The sequence below is a fragment of the Morone saxatilis genome, unplaced genomic scaffold (assembly GCF_004916995.1).
Source record: "Morone saxatilis isolate NCDOM2014 unplaced genomic scaffold, NCSU_SB_2.0 Contig15, whole genome shotgun sequence".
NCBI lineage: Eukaryota > Metazoa > Chordata > Actinopteri > Moronidae > Morone > Morone saxatilis.
Window position 1 is genome coordinate 11,857,658 of NW_023339707.1, and position 14,199 is coordinate 11,871,856.

Sequence of the window (14,199 nt, forward strand, 5' to 3'; positions counted from 1 at the left end):
TCTCTTTCTCTCTGTCTCTCTGTCGCTCACACACACATGCACGCACACTCACACACACAGTCCAATCCCGGTTTCACGGGTCTTTGTTTCTGATCTGTTAAATCCCACCCACTTGACATGAACACAGAAGAGAAAAAAAACCTCTCACTCAGGCGCCCACACTATCAGCGCCCAGTCGCTGTTGTCTCTGCTGCCTGCTGGAGCCGTAAGATGGACACGGAGAGTTGTTTGCCTTTCTCTTCGCAGACCAGCAGGAGGACGCCGGAAAACTCTCCGAGACTGGAGCACGGCGGCTCCGGCTCCTTTCTCCCCTGCGATGAGCTGCAGAAACCCTCGCACCTTCCTCCTCCTCCTCTTCCTCACCGCCTCAGCCTGCGCGGGGATCTGTACGCCGCCGCCGCCGCCATGGGGAGGTTTGGTGATGCTGCGGCGGACTTTACGCACGGCGCAGCCCCGGCGAATCCACCCGCCTCGCCGTCTAAACACAGCAAGTACTTGGACAGTATGAACCAGGATCAAAAGGGGACAGCGATAAGCGGCAAGCCGGTGTTTTATGAAAACAGCTCGGAAGGTAAGTTAGAGAAAAGTTGTGTTACAAAAAAGTAAAAGTAGGAGCAACAAGATCTTTTTAAGTTCTACTAATAATAACGATGACCTTTTTTGATTGTTTTTATTTTTGTCTGAGCTATCTTGACAATACACTGTAGGTTTTTAATCAGACATACAGTGTACACTTAAGTGGCATTAAGAAAAAAATGTAATTTATGCCTAATTTAATTGAAGACAAAATTGGCATGAGCATATTTTTTTTTCCAGTTTTGACATTTCAAAAATAAAATAATGGCCGTCCTGCACAGGATGTGGGTGTAAAAAACTAAATTGATGAATGGAGGAATAAAATATGAGAATAATCTTAATCCTTTGCAACACCTTGTTGATTTTTGTAAGAAATTAAATAACACAAATCCGGTGGATCAGTTTTCCAAATAAGCCAGTTTTTTTGTTGCAGTTTGCAGGCTTTGTTTTTAAACTTCATTTCAATTAATTACACTAAAGTGTTACTGGATTTTTACTGGTTATGCAAATTAAAGCATGGTTGTGATAAAAATGTCAGCAAGTTTTCTTTCACTTGACAGTCCATGATGTAAAGTGCGAGAGGTTAAAGGTCAGTCTGGCTGCAAGTTGGGTGTGTCATTAGGCTACTAGTCAGCCATCAGCTTTTTCGGACAACTTTCTGCTTGATATTCTTATATTTTAGTCCTAAGACGTCCTCCAATTTTTTCACATTCTCTTAATATAAGTTTTTGTCATGTAAAAAACATCAAAATCAGAATTGACTTCGAATTTTGCAAGCAGGCGTGTGCTGTCAGAAATATTAACCTGTAAATGTCCATCTTGGGAAGAAAAGTGACTGACTGTATATGTTGAACTGAAGCCTGGAGAAATGATGTGGTCTTTCACTTTATTTATTGGTGTTGATGATTTTGCAAAGCAACAGAGGATATGAGCCCTGATAAGGTCTTTGTGATATCTGTGTCCAGAATAATATACAACAGCTTGATTCATGTTACTGCCAAAGACAGCCCATAGACTTTTTTCACAATTAGTTATGATAATGATATCAGCTTGTCCTGGCTGAAAGTAGGCCTTTATTACTTTTCTTTTAAGTTCAGTCTAAATAAACAAAGGAAGGCATGTAGGGTTTCCCTATTCCTCTGTCTCTCTCTCTCTCTCTCTCTCTCTCTCTCATACACACACACACACATGCTTGTACATGTGTGCACAATTGTTTAGTGTTTAATTTATTTTGTAAATTACTACTTATATTACTGTAATTGAGATGTGCCTGTATGCACGTGTAGAATGGATACCGTGTGTGTGTGTGTGTGCGCGCATATTCTTTATTTGTGTGTTTTTGAGTTTGGGTTCGTACACCTTCAAAGGAAGACACGTCTTCCTGCTTAGTCTACAGTGGGAGGAAAGTACAGAGAAGGTGGGACAGGCCAGCGCGTTTAAAACCCTTCACATACTTTGAAGTTTTAATTTAGTTTGCAATATTGTTGTTTGCAATAAATTCTTGCAACTGTAAAACAGAAGTAGAACATTTTTTATCAACGGTTGAATTGTTTTTTATAAAAGTGTTTTCAAATGAATTGCTCGATTTTAATAATGCAAACTCATATTTTTTCACAAAAGTAACCAAAAGTTTTCTCACTATTTTTACAAATAAAACGAGGTCAGAATGTCAAAAACAACTCTTCTTATGCGTTTTACTCATCAGGGAGATTTAACGCTTGATTGTCTTTATTAAGATGTTTTATTCTACATTTGCTGCTAGATTCTAGTTTACATATGTTCCCAGTGGGAGATTTGTTGTTTTGTATATCGCAGACAAAATTTATCCACGGGCAAAATATATTTTTTTATCTTATTCATCATTTCGATATAGAAATATGGTACACACACACCAGTACAATTTATCTCTCCATAAAAATAAAAAAATCCCTTTTTAAATCCTTTTTTTGAACTTAGCAGCATGAGCTCCAGTTCAAACCTTGCTATTAAAGGCTGAGATCATCATAATTTTTATTATTATTCATCTGTTATAATAACTACAGCAGATGGATTTAAAACCAGTGAATATTCTATCTCTATCTATATATTATATATCCAGAAGCAGGATGGAACATATGTTATAAAGACTTAAGTATCGTTTTGGCAAATTGAAAACCTTAATGTACAGAGCAAGAAGTCTGGAAAAGAAGCATCTTAAATTTCTACCACGACTCTTTCAGCATATTAGAATTGATCCTCATGTTCACAGCGTGATATTCCTATCTATACATTTTGAATGTATCCTCTATTTGCCTTTTCCCGCATTTCACATAGATCTCCAGTTACACTGGAGTAGAGGCAGAGCGGATGTGGGTGTTTGACAGGGTAAAAGCTATACAATGTCCTGCGGCCCCAGTTTGCAATCTTAACGGAGAATATTTTTGTGAGGTGGGATCTAATGGACATGAGGAAATTAATGTTGCAATGAAAAGTGCTCTCTGTTGGGCCCCATATTGAATTAGGAGAATAGCAAAGTAGTGTCTCAGTTGCCCCCAGTGAGCGAGTTCCTGCAGATAGATGGAGAGAGAGTTTTGTTTTGGAGATCAGGGTTAAACATAATGAACATGGACAACAACATCCAAACACTGCGGGAGGGAACAGCCCTTTCCATGGTCTGTTAACAGGAAGGGAAATAATGATTTCAGATTTCCCCTCACTGCTGAATATAAAGGGCAGAATGGTTGTTATTAATTCAAACAATTATGTGCTTTATCAGATATAACTTTATGATTTTTTTTTTTTAAATAACCCAGCTCTGTATCCTAGTTGCCTTATTCTTAATGTAAATTTATTGACATAGACAAAAGGTTTGCCATAGAATGAACTTTATTTGGAAGCTGACCTTAAACATTTATTTTCTCCTTTTCCAAATGAAACAAATCAAATCTTGTTTTTCCCCTATTGCCTTGTGGGTTTAATTCAAGCCAATTCACAGAGAGTTCACTGCCTAAATATGGCTTGTCTGAGCTAATCAAATTAAAACGCTGTTTGGCTGATTTAGTGTTGTGTGTTGCTTTTCTCAGGCGTCTTACAGTTCAGCCACTTATGGCACTTTGAGTTTGGGAATCAAATTGAGAAGCATAAAAAACAATCAAGAGATTAACGGTTTTCTGTGATACCTCACACACAAAATGTTTGCTGTGACAACCTGTTTAATTTAATTTTGTGTTTAGAATTATAATGCGTTGTGAACCATACCCAAATGTGCTGGTTAAAAAAAAGACATAATGTTATTCCTCTGGCAGTGAAAATAGGAGCGATTCATCATTCAGTTGCAAAGCACTGACCTTTTCTGTATATACATTCTGCATTTCTCATCCTCTTATTTGGGATTTCTTCACAATTTCAAAAGATATTTAAGTTGGCTATGTGAATGGTGTTTACTGGGGAGTCCTGCATCATTTTTCTGTGACCCTGTAAAATGAATTAATCAGGTGTAATAAAAAAATATTTTTATTTAACCACAAAAGCTTAATTGAGATTTAAAAAAAAAAAAATGTTTTCAAGAGTGTCCTGGCCAACATGGGCAGCAGTAAAAATGGGTTCCAGATTAAAAAAAAGTAAAACAGACTAAATATGACAGACAGATCAGGCAATGGTAAACTCTTAAACAAAGACTGACAATTGCCAAAATTTAAAATAAAACCAGAAGCCTAAAAACATTAGAATATTAAAATGGTAAACAGCTGTCTAAAACCCTCAAACAATAAGTTGTTAATGATGAACTGACAATAAAAAAGGCTAGAATTTGAATATGAATTAACATTTATTTTGAAATACAACTGTCTACCTTTTTCTGTGTGCCCTCCTCAGTCAGAGAGAAGGGAACTCCGAAGACCATGGGCTATCCTGGTATTGGCTCGGACTGTTGTAGCAAGCTGAAAGAGCCAGGCGGCGGTTTACATGGGGACTCTATCGCTGACTCCATTGATTTATCGGGCAAGAACAAGAAGCGGCGCAATCGCACCACCTTCAGCACCTTTCAGCTGGAGGAGCTGGAGAAAGTGTTTCAGAAGACACACTATCCTGACGTGTACGCACGGGAGCAGCTGGCCCTGAGGACTGAGCTCACTGAGGCTCGGGTTCAGGTGTGTGATAGAGCCTCATGTTTCACACTATTTCATTTTTGAGTTTCTGACCTTAACAAGACCTGTTTTCTTCTAAAACTTTCCTGTTATACTGTATTTTTCTATTTGAAAGGTCTGGTTCCAGAATCGTAGAGCCAAGTGGAGGAAACGGGAACGCTATGGGAAGATCCAGGAGGTCCGCAACCACTTTGCTACATATGACATCTCTCTTCTTCCTCGCCATGACACATACCAGGTAGGCCACTGCCAATCATAAATGCCACACATGTTTTAGTTGTACACGTAAGCATTATTATAAGCATTTCCATGTTAATTATATTAAATTCAATATCGATCATCTCCAAAATCTCCCCCATCCAGATGCAGGGCAACTTGTGGCCAGGGGCGGCTTCAGGAGGAGGCGGTGGTTCAGGTGCCGGCTGCGTCCTAGGAGCTGACTCCATCCCCTCGTCCTGCATGAGTCCATACCCTCACCCCCACAGCAATCTGCAGGGCTTCATGGGCATGCCCCCATCCCCCAGCCATCCCCACCACCACCACCCACCTCACCATCCGGGCATCAACGGCCTCTACTCGCTCCACAGCTTCCCAGGAGGCCTCGGGTCCCCTTCCATTGAGGGGCCGGAGACTGAATACAAGCCGACGGGCCTGGTGGCGCTGCGGATGAAAGCCAAAGAGCCAGGCAGCATCCTCTCCTGGCCTACATGACCACAACAGTGCCAGCTCCCCATTATGCACTGACTGAGCCAAAGCATATTACATTCCTGACGCATAGTCAGTCAGGTGGGTGTACACACCCACCTAAGCATATGACTCAAATATTTCCTCTTAACATTTATATAAGCCAACTTGGAGACTTTTCACAATTCAGAAGATCTTGGAATAAGAATTGAGGGCAACTTGACTTCTTGCACGAAAACCCAGCGTATTAATTGGAACTTCAATGTTTTCAGTTTTAGTTTGATATCACAATGCTGAGACCAAAGAGGAAAATTATTTAAGCATGTAAAAACTGTAATTATCATATTAATCATTGTTTTTTTTGTCTGTTGTGCTTTATAGTGTGACCAGTAATAAAGGCCTCCATCTAAAGCATCTGTCTTATTCAGTAAAAAACTATTGTTGGGAAAAAGAGATGAAGAGAAAACAGTCTCAGCCGGGAATTGTTTTAGCCTTGACATGACTCTTTTAAAAAACGATAACCAAAGAGAGTTGACCAAAAGTCTGTGTCGCAAATGTAACTAGGAATGTTGTTGTGAAGCAAAAATGCTTCTCAGACTGTGGTTGCCATAAACACAAAGATTTCTGCTGTGCAGGAAGTGAGCTTCTTTGTATTCGAGGAGTACACAGAGAGACCGTACACGTGCAGCCCACTTGGCCTCACTTCAAGAGGCCTTCAGGTGGCACCTCATGTATCAGGAGCGAGTGGCAGGTTCATTAATGGAAAGCTAACTGAGCGACCACACTTCACTATTGATGATAAAGTGTAGAGCCTCCCACAGACGGCTGCTTTCACATCGAGGCAGGCATTTCTCATTCACATCTGGCATCAGTGGTAAACCCGACCAACTGAGTAATGAGTTACAGTTTAATAGAAGAAATTGGGTTACTGTAGCCTAGAGCGTATTAGTTTGCTAATATTGGTCACTGAAGCAAGTTTATCTGCTTTCTGCTTTTATTTATAAATACATATGTGTTCATGTATTGTCTTTTTAAAGACAAATATGACATAGATATGTTGCTGTGGCATACAGAAGTCTCACGTGTATGCTGAATGCATTCCTAATAATTGTTTTCAGGAAATCTCCTTGTTGTGCTTTACCCCAAACGATTTACTTTATTGTCAAGGAAACACTGAATTGCATGGTACATCCCATCTGGTGTAAATTACTAAATACCAACATATTCATGTCAGATGTGCAAACATTTCAATCTGTGTGAGATTGAAAATGCAACTTGACAAGAGAAAAAAAGAAAGGTTCCACTGGTGGACAAAGCCCTCCCAAGCTCCACTTACTCCCCAGGAGTGTACATGGCTTACGGCAGAATATATTGGCTCTTCTTTCCCTTTGCTTGCTTCACCATGACAGCCATGCTGTGGTGGATTAGCTGCCATTCCCTGAGTCTGTGCCGGGGTTTTGTGGGAGCCACTAACATGTGGTTCCAATAGAAGAAACCCATCAGAAACACTTTCCACACCCACAGCTTCAAATTCCAGCCAGGCCCTGGGAGACAGCAGCCCTTACTGCAGTTACATAGCCCCCCTGATTAAATCCCAGATTAAGTGGAGAAGATAAGAAGACCTGTCAGTAGGGATAAGGGATTGAGGCGATGGCCATCTTTAGGAAAGCTGGAGAAATGGCAGATGGAGGATCAGTACTAAATTTCAATATTTATTTTTATATAGGAAGCAGCAAATGTATCTGTGCATAAACAAAAGAGGAAACTGTAAATAAATAAATGCAGTACGGTTTATTCCACTTAAAATAAGGACAGAAACTAATGACCTCATCTTATAATAGGCAGTCATAAGTTTGGATTAAGTTGTCTTTAAAGTTACAATGGTGTGGTACAAACTTTGATCTGTATTGACTCAATATATCAGGCTACAAAGGTTTTATATGATTTGTCAGAAAAGAAATTAAAACTGTTGAGTTAAGTCTGCACAATGAATGGGGCAGTTATTAACTAAGCATCACTCTGTGTGTCAGGGTCATTGGGTGAAGACTGTCACTAAAAGCTGGAAATTACTATACCCTTAGCCTCATTAATGGACAAAAAAATATGATTTAATGCTCATTAAAATCTGTAACGCTGCCTGCTGGCCACTGTTCTGAGCTTTGATCTCAGCGAGATTTATCTCGGCCTTGAAGTGCAGCTATTGTGACACAACGGATCCTCGTATTTGAAGTAGTCCAACAGCATTAACATGTCCCGCTAAGCTTAACAATGTGGTGGCACAGTGTGGCCAGCTCAGTTACAGCGGAGTGAGGCAAGTCCAACACAGTCTGTCGTTAAGGATTTGGCTGCTTCCAGACATTTATCAGTCGAACTTCATTCAACAGTTCATCTGCAACAAACAACAACCCGTCATATTAATAATGCCACATTTAGTTGACTATACTTGTACAGTGTGCACAAAATGTTTTTTTTTTTACACATATCCAAAAGAGCATAAGCATAATTCAAGCAAAAGTTTGACTCAGAAATAGGGAGAACTCCATTAAAGGAGGCGCAAAAGCCAAATAAGTCATCCATTTTCATTTTACTTTCAATTTATACCTTCAAAAAAGAAACTCTTGTATCTAAAAGTAAAGAAAATGTCAGAAGTAACCTATATAAAAGGCCCTAAGACATATAATGGCAGTACTTAACTTGGCTACTTAATTAGGCTACTTATTAACTTAAAAGACTTTTATTTTATTTTTTCATCCTTATTAAAGTCCTACAGTTAGGACTGGAGCTTGGCTACTGTATACACCTGAGATTATACATGACAACTGGTTTATTAGCAGCTCGCTTCGCCCACATACCCTCAGAGAAAGGCCATCTTACTATCCAAGGTCATTTTTAAGGATTAGATAAGGGCTTATGTGCTACTGTACCCTTTGAGCTGCTGTTCAAACACTGCCACCTTGTGGTTTTAGTCAAAACCACATTTTATTAATTTTATTCCCCTCCTGTGAAATTTTACATTAGTTTGTTACAAAGTCTGGTCATTTAAGATGAGTGTGCACTGTCAATAATAATGAAGTCAAAACAGGAGCGGCTCACAAAATGATAAATAATAAATTAACTGTAAATGTTTAAATAAATACCACCATGTCGTGCTGATATTTGTTCAGTATTGTGAGACCACTGATGGCTTTATCCACCGCCTTCACTTCGTTACAGCATGTGAAAAATACATTTTTATTTTAAAACTCTCAGCGGATGATTGACAGGCGCTTTCAAGTTTTCCACCCACTTTTCCAGCCAATCAGGTGGAAGGGGCGGACCGTCGCGCTAATCTTTACAAAATGGCGACTGTTGTTGTTTTGCCGCAGGGTCAGTGAATAAATCCGTTTTTCATTGCAATACTTTTCTGCACTAAATTGCAGAAACAGCTCTAAATAAAAGCCCAGGCGTCCCAAGGGTCGGCTCCGTGTGGACTGAAATGAAAGGTAAAGAGCGGTCGCCGATTAAAAAACGCTCCCGGGCCCTGGACGATATTCGAGACAGGGGAGGATGCCACCCGACCAGCAAGAAAATGGGGGCTCTCTCCGTTTCCAGTGGGAGTAATAATGGAAATAGCTCGACCAAGAGCGACGGCGGCTCGACGAGAAGGAGTCTGCTCGGCGAAAAAAGAGACCGAGACTTCGACGGCCACAGCCGGACGGGAAACAACCACAGTTTGTCGGCTGCGGTTAGCTCCGTCGGTAAGAACCACAACCTGAGCCTGACGCTGGATTTAGCCTCGCCGAGGACCGCCTCACGGGGGGAGCAGCGGGTCCAGCCGCCCAGCGCCGAGAGTGAGTACAAAACCCTCAAAATAAGCGACCTCGGCACGCAGCTGAGCGACGAAGACATAGAGGACGGACTCTTTCACGAGTTTAAGAAATTCGGCGACGTGAGCGTGAAGATCAGCCGCAGCAACGACGAGCGGATAGCCTTCGTGAATTTCAGGAAGCCGGAGGACGCCCGGGCTGCGAAGCACGCCAGGGGACGGCTGGTGCTGTACGACCGTCCGCTTAAAATAGAGGCGGTGTACATTAACAGGAGGAGAAGCCGCTCGCCTGTGGAGAGAGACTTGTATGGTGCAGCTCAAAGCCATAGACATTTGCAGAGACCCCTCTCGCCCACCGGGCTCGGATACAGAGACTACCGGCTGCAGCAGCTTGCCTTGGGACGGCTCCCCCCTCCCCCGCCGCCCCCTTTGCCCAGAGAGCTGGAGCGGGACAGGGAGTTTGCTCTGTTTGAAGCCAGGGCACGTCCGGCTTTCATTGCAGAGCGAGCAGCCTTTCGTGAGGAGGATTTTATATCTCCAGAAGATGACCAAAGAGCCAATAGGACGTTGTTTTTAGGCAACCTGGACATAACTGTTACAGAAGCAGACCTGCGGAGGGCTTTTGACAGGTTTGGGGTCATAACAGAAGTAGACATTAAAAGACCCACAAGGGGACAAATCAGCACATATGGGTTTCTGAAATTTGAGAACCTTGACATGGCTCACCGGGCTAAGCTTAGTATGTCTGGAAAAGTAGTGGGCCGCAACCCCATAAAGATAGGTTATGGGAAAGCAACTCCCACCACACGCCTGTGGGTGGGTGGACTTGGACCGTGGGTTCCTTTAGCCGCCCTGGCAAGAGAATTTGATCGCTTTGGCACTATAAGGACCATTGACTACAGAAAGGGGGACACTTGGGCCTACATTCAGTATGAAAGTTTGGACGCTGCACAAGCGGCATGCACGCACATGAGGGGCTTCCCACTAGGAGGTCCCGAGCGGAGACTTAGAGTTGACTTTGCTGACACTGAGCATCGTTACCAGCAGCAGTTTCTGCAGCCTCTCCCAATACCTCCGTTTGACATGGTGGCTGAGTCGTTTGTCCACCGGGCCACTCCTGAACCTCTGAGGGTCAGAGAACGGACTCCACCGCCACTTCACTTCAGGGAGAGAGAGCTCTTTCCTGGAACTGAGTGGCCCAACCCGGCCATTCGTGATCGGGTACGTGCCTCGCCCTTTGAGCCTCTGGAGCACTTGGAACGTGAGCGGCGGGCACGGGAGCCCTGGTCTTTGGAACGAGAGCTGCAAGGACGGGAACCTGCTCGCAAGCGGCGTGTGATGGAGGATGGACGACATATAGACCACTCCCCCGACAGCACTGAGAGGACAGTAAGGCGCAGACGTGCTTCTCCAGATGGTAGTCCTGGGGGTAGCAGCAGAGATGGAGGGCGCTTCAGTGACTCAGAGCGCCCTCTGCGGGGCGAGAGACCCTCCCCCGTACGAGAACATCACAGCAGCCTGGAAAGAGGTGGGGCTGAACGGAGACTCAAAACCCAGAGTCTCTCTGACAAGGGACCTTCAAGTAGCAGCGTTTCAGCAGTTGGAGAGCGAAAGCGCAAAGCAGGCGATGGCGGTAAGGGGCCGGCCAAGAGAGAACGTTCTGAGAGCAGTGCCAAGGGAGGCCAGCCGTCCAAACCAGACGGCACCAAACTTGGTTTGGCCTGGCACGGCATGCTGTTACTCAAGAACAGCAACTTCCCGGCCAACATGCACCTGCTGGAGGGCGATCACAACGTAGCCAGCGAGCTGCTTGTTGACGGCACAACGGGGAGGCAGGTGAGCGAGCTAAAGATCACCCAGCGTCTCCGTCTGGACCAGCCCAAGCTTGACGAGGTGTCCCGGCGCATCAAGGTGGCGGGTCCCGGTGGCTACGCCATCCTGCTGGCAGTTCCTGGGGCCACAGAGGATACATCTTCGTCCGACCCTGCAGCATCAACTCAGCGGCCGCTTCGCAACCTGGTGTCCTACCTCAACCAAAAACAAGCAGCTGGAGTCATCAGCCTGCCTGTGGGAGGGAGCAGAGATAAAGACAACACAGGGGTTCTTCATGCTTTCCCTCCCTGTGATTTCTCCCAGCAGTTCCTGGATTCCTCTGCCAAAGCTCTGGCTAAAAGTGAAGAGGACTATCTGGTCATGATTGTGGTTCGTGGAGCATCTTGAAAAAAATCAGAACACACTAAGTTCAAGTATTGTTAAAAAAAAAAAAAAAACCTGCTGTATGTCAGTAACTATTGCATGCTGTGTGTTCTGCATTATGGGGTACACTAGTATGGTTCTTGAGTGTTTGTATGTTGCCATGTAATCTACTAAAAGGACAAACAGTGCCCTCCTACAAAACTGAAAGGATGTGTGTTTTTGAAATTATTTTTAAAGGGTGTGTGAATTGCTCACAAGGTCATAAACTGACAGTAATTCAGTCAGAATACTGGAGAACAGTAAATATGAGGAGCATTTGCTTGAATAAATTTCAATTTCATTTAAGAAGAGATAAGTCATATAGAACACATTTTTGGTTCATTTAACAGGTTGTAAGATCTTAACGTTCCATCTCTATTACAAGAAAAGAAGTAGAGAATTTAGAAATGCAATGAATGGACACAATAACGCCTCCACAACAATAAAACCACAAACTACGGCCTCACAAGCTCCTATGGTGTTGAAGACACATCTCTGACACAGTGTTAACAAAAGGCTGAAAATGAAAAGCTTAACAGAGGTCACATATGTTTCTGGGCTATTGTACGTTATTGCCTTAGTTTGTATAGGTGGTGTTATTGTGTCTACCTCTTCTGCAGGTATTTACATGAGGGGAATCAGAAAACATCCTTTTTTCAAAGCTTTGAACCTCAGTGCAATAATATTTCTACTATAATCACTTTTTGATGGGTGGAGAGAAAGGTGTGGCATTTTTAAATAGAAGGTTTTCAGTAAAGGTGTAGTGAATGATTTGGTACTGCAGTTACAAAGCTAATCTCTCTCCGGGAAGATTTTGACGGTCAAAAAAACGTCTCACAACTCTTCTTCAGCACACCACGCTCCCTTCACCAGATATGTTGTTTTGGCTAGCTCGCCTTCCTCAGGTAACCACCCTGATCACAACAAGATAGCTTAAACGGTTCGGTGAATGGAGTTTGGTGTGCTGATGAGTAGTTGTGCGACGTGTTTTAATTCTTATGGACCGTCTCTAGATACACGTCACACATTTCAGTTACCGATGTTAGGTTTGAAAAAATTACAAATTATGTTCAGGTTCACGGTTTGAATTTGAGTGTATCTTTTTATTATTGTGTTCCTCAATATTGGAACACCAAATTGCAAGATAGACAATGAACTCAGTGTGTGTGCACTGGTAAAACTAAATTGTTATGTCAAGTCTTTGTGGAATGCTGAATACTAACAGATGTGAGACAGGGAACATAACATACGCATAGCATAGTAAAGCAAATACTAACATGTTTTTCATATTTTTTACTTCATATTTTATTTTGTGCATCCCTACCTTAGAAATGGTTGTGTAATGTGATCTATGAAAAACTACATTAGTAATGGATAAAAAGCTTAGAGAGTTTTGTGTTGTTTCATTTATTGCTCTAAAACCAGTAGGTCCTCCAAGAATAATAATATTCAGTATCAGTAAAATGTTGGTACAAAGTAACAAAAACCTGCTATTTGTTCAGTAAGTAGGTCTGTGTCATTTTAAAGTGTTAGAAACACTTTAACAGTTAATGTTTGAATTTAAATATTAGAGGTTTAAATTGGACAATATTTTACTCATGCCTGCCAACATGTTTCCAAGGCCTACTTACCGTATTTTGTTTTGCCATTGTATGTTTGTCATGCAATAGTAACAGACCCTGGATTATGATTTGCTGAGTTTGGTTTAATATGTATTGAAAACAATATGTCGGAGAAATGTTATATGTGTGAACACCACACCCACTTCAACGTTGGACTTTTGAGGAGACGAGTGCAGAGCTGAAACCACTGCAGAGAAGGCAACCTAGTGTTTGTGAGTCCTCACTAATGAGGCAGCTTTTAAGTTGTGTGTCCCATCTGCACCTGTGATGACTTCTGTTTTAAATGGAAAATTGAGCAATGTACACTTTGATGTCATGGGAAAGGAAAATCCGTAGAGCCCATGCGAAGCTGTTCACATACCTGCAAGTGCGTTTGGGCACTTAATGTGACCGATTATCAATAAATTGTTCATTTGAAGGGAAACATGTTTCTTCGATGGAAGTCAATTGAAGAAACAAGCTGCCATGCCTTATTGTGTTTCGAAGGAGTTGTCACTTGAAATTTTGTTTCTGCACACGAAAAAGGGAGACAATTTGCAGTTTGTTTAGCACCAGTGAAGAGAGACCCCTGTTTCGTGTGAGGATCGCTGTTTGCTTACAGGCCTGTTCTGGGCTCCTAAGTTGCCAATCTAAATTACTCCCCTCATGTTCCCCTGTTATACCCTCAACTGTTCCTGTTGGCATGTGAACACCCGATCAGGACCGAGGAGCCTCCACTGCCCCCTTGTTTACAGCCAGAATCCAGTTTGCAGTGTGAAATGGTGGCAGATGCAGACAGCGTCGCAGTTCGGGAGTCGAGGGCCGGAGCAAACAACAGCACGTGCCGGTATCCTGTTGTCTTCCCCGGTCATTACTCTAAAGGTTTCATGTGCTTTGTTCCTGGTCCTGAATAGGAGCTGAGGAAATCCCATCACCGCCTGTCACACACTCCACTCGGGAGATTGTGGGTGACACCGCTCTGAAATTTCCATAGAATCTACAGTTCAGGCTCTCTCGCTGCAGAGGCCAAGCTGAACCACTGGGCTGATTTGTCTTTATTATACTTTGCCCAGTTATGATTTGATTTGACTTAATGTTTGGCTCAGGGAAGAGGATTGGCCCAACCCTCAGCTAGGAATATTGTTTTCCCCCCCATCTTTGTGTTCTCCTCTGA

At 42.7% G+C, this 14,199-nt stretch overlaps 2 protein-coding genes across 2 annotated transcripts; both read left to right on the forward strand.

Moving 5' to 3' along the window:
- Nucleotides 1–204: 204 nt before the first annotated feature.
- Nucleotides 205–5,779, forward strand: alx3 (ALX homeobox 3). The gene is made up of 4 exons (XM_035657214.1): nt 205–571; nt 4,429–4,703; nt 4,816–4,938; nt 5,064–5,779. Exons 1-4 carry the CDS (start codon nt 211–213, stop codon nt 5,409–5,411), a joined length of 1,107 nt encoding a protein of 368 aa, XP_035513107.1. The 5' UTR covers nt 205–210; the 3' UTR covers nt 5,412–5,779.
- A 2,933-nt stretch (nt 5,780–8,712) lies between these two features.
- rbm15 (RNA binding motif protein 15) lies at nt 8,713–13,470 on the forward strand. The gene has a single exon (XM_035656148.1). It carries the CDS (start codon nt 8,860–8,862, stop codon nt 11,407–11,409), a length of 2,550 nt encoding a protein of 849 aa, XP_035512041.1. The 5' UTR covers nt 8,713–8,859; the 3' UTR covers nt 11,410–13,470.
- Nucleotides 13,471–14,199: the final 729 nt, after the last annotated feature.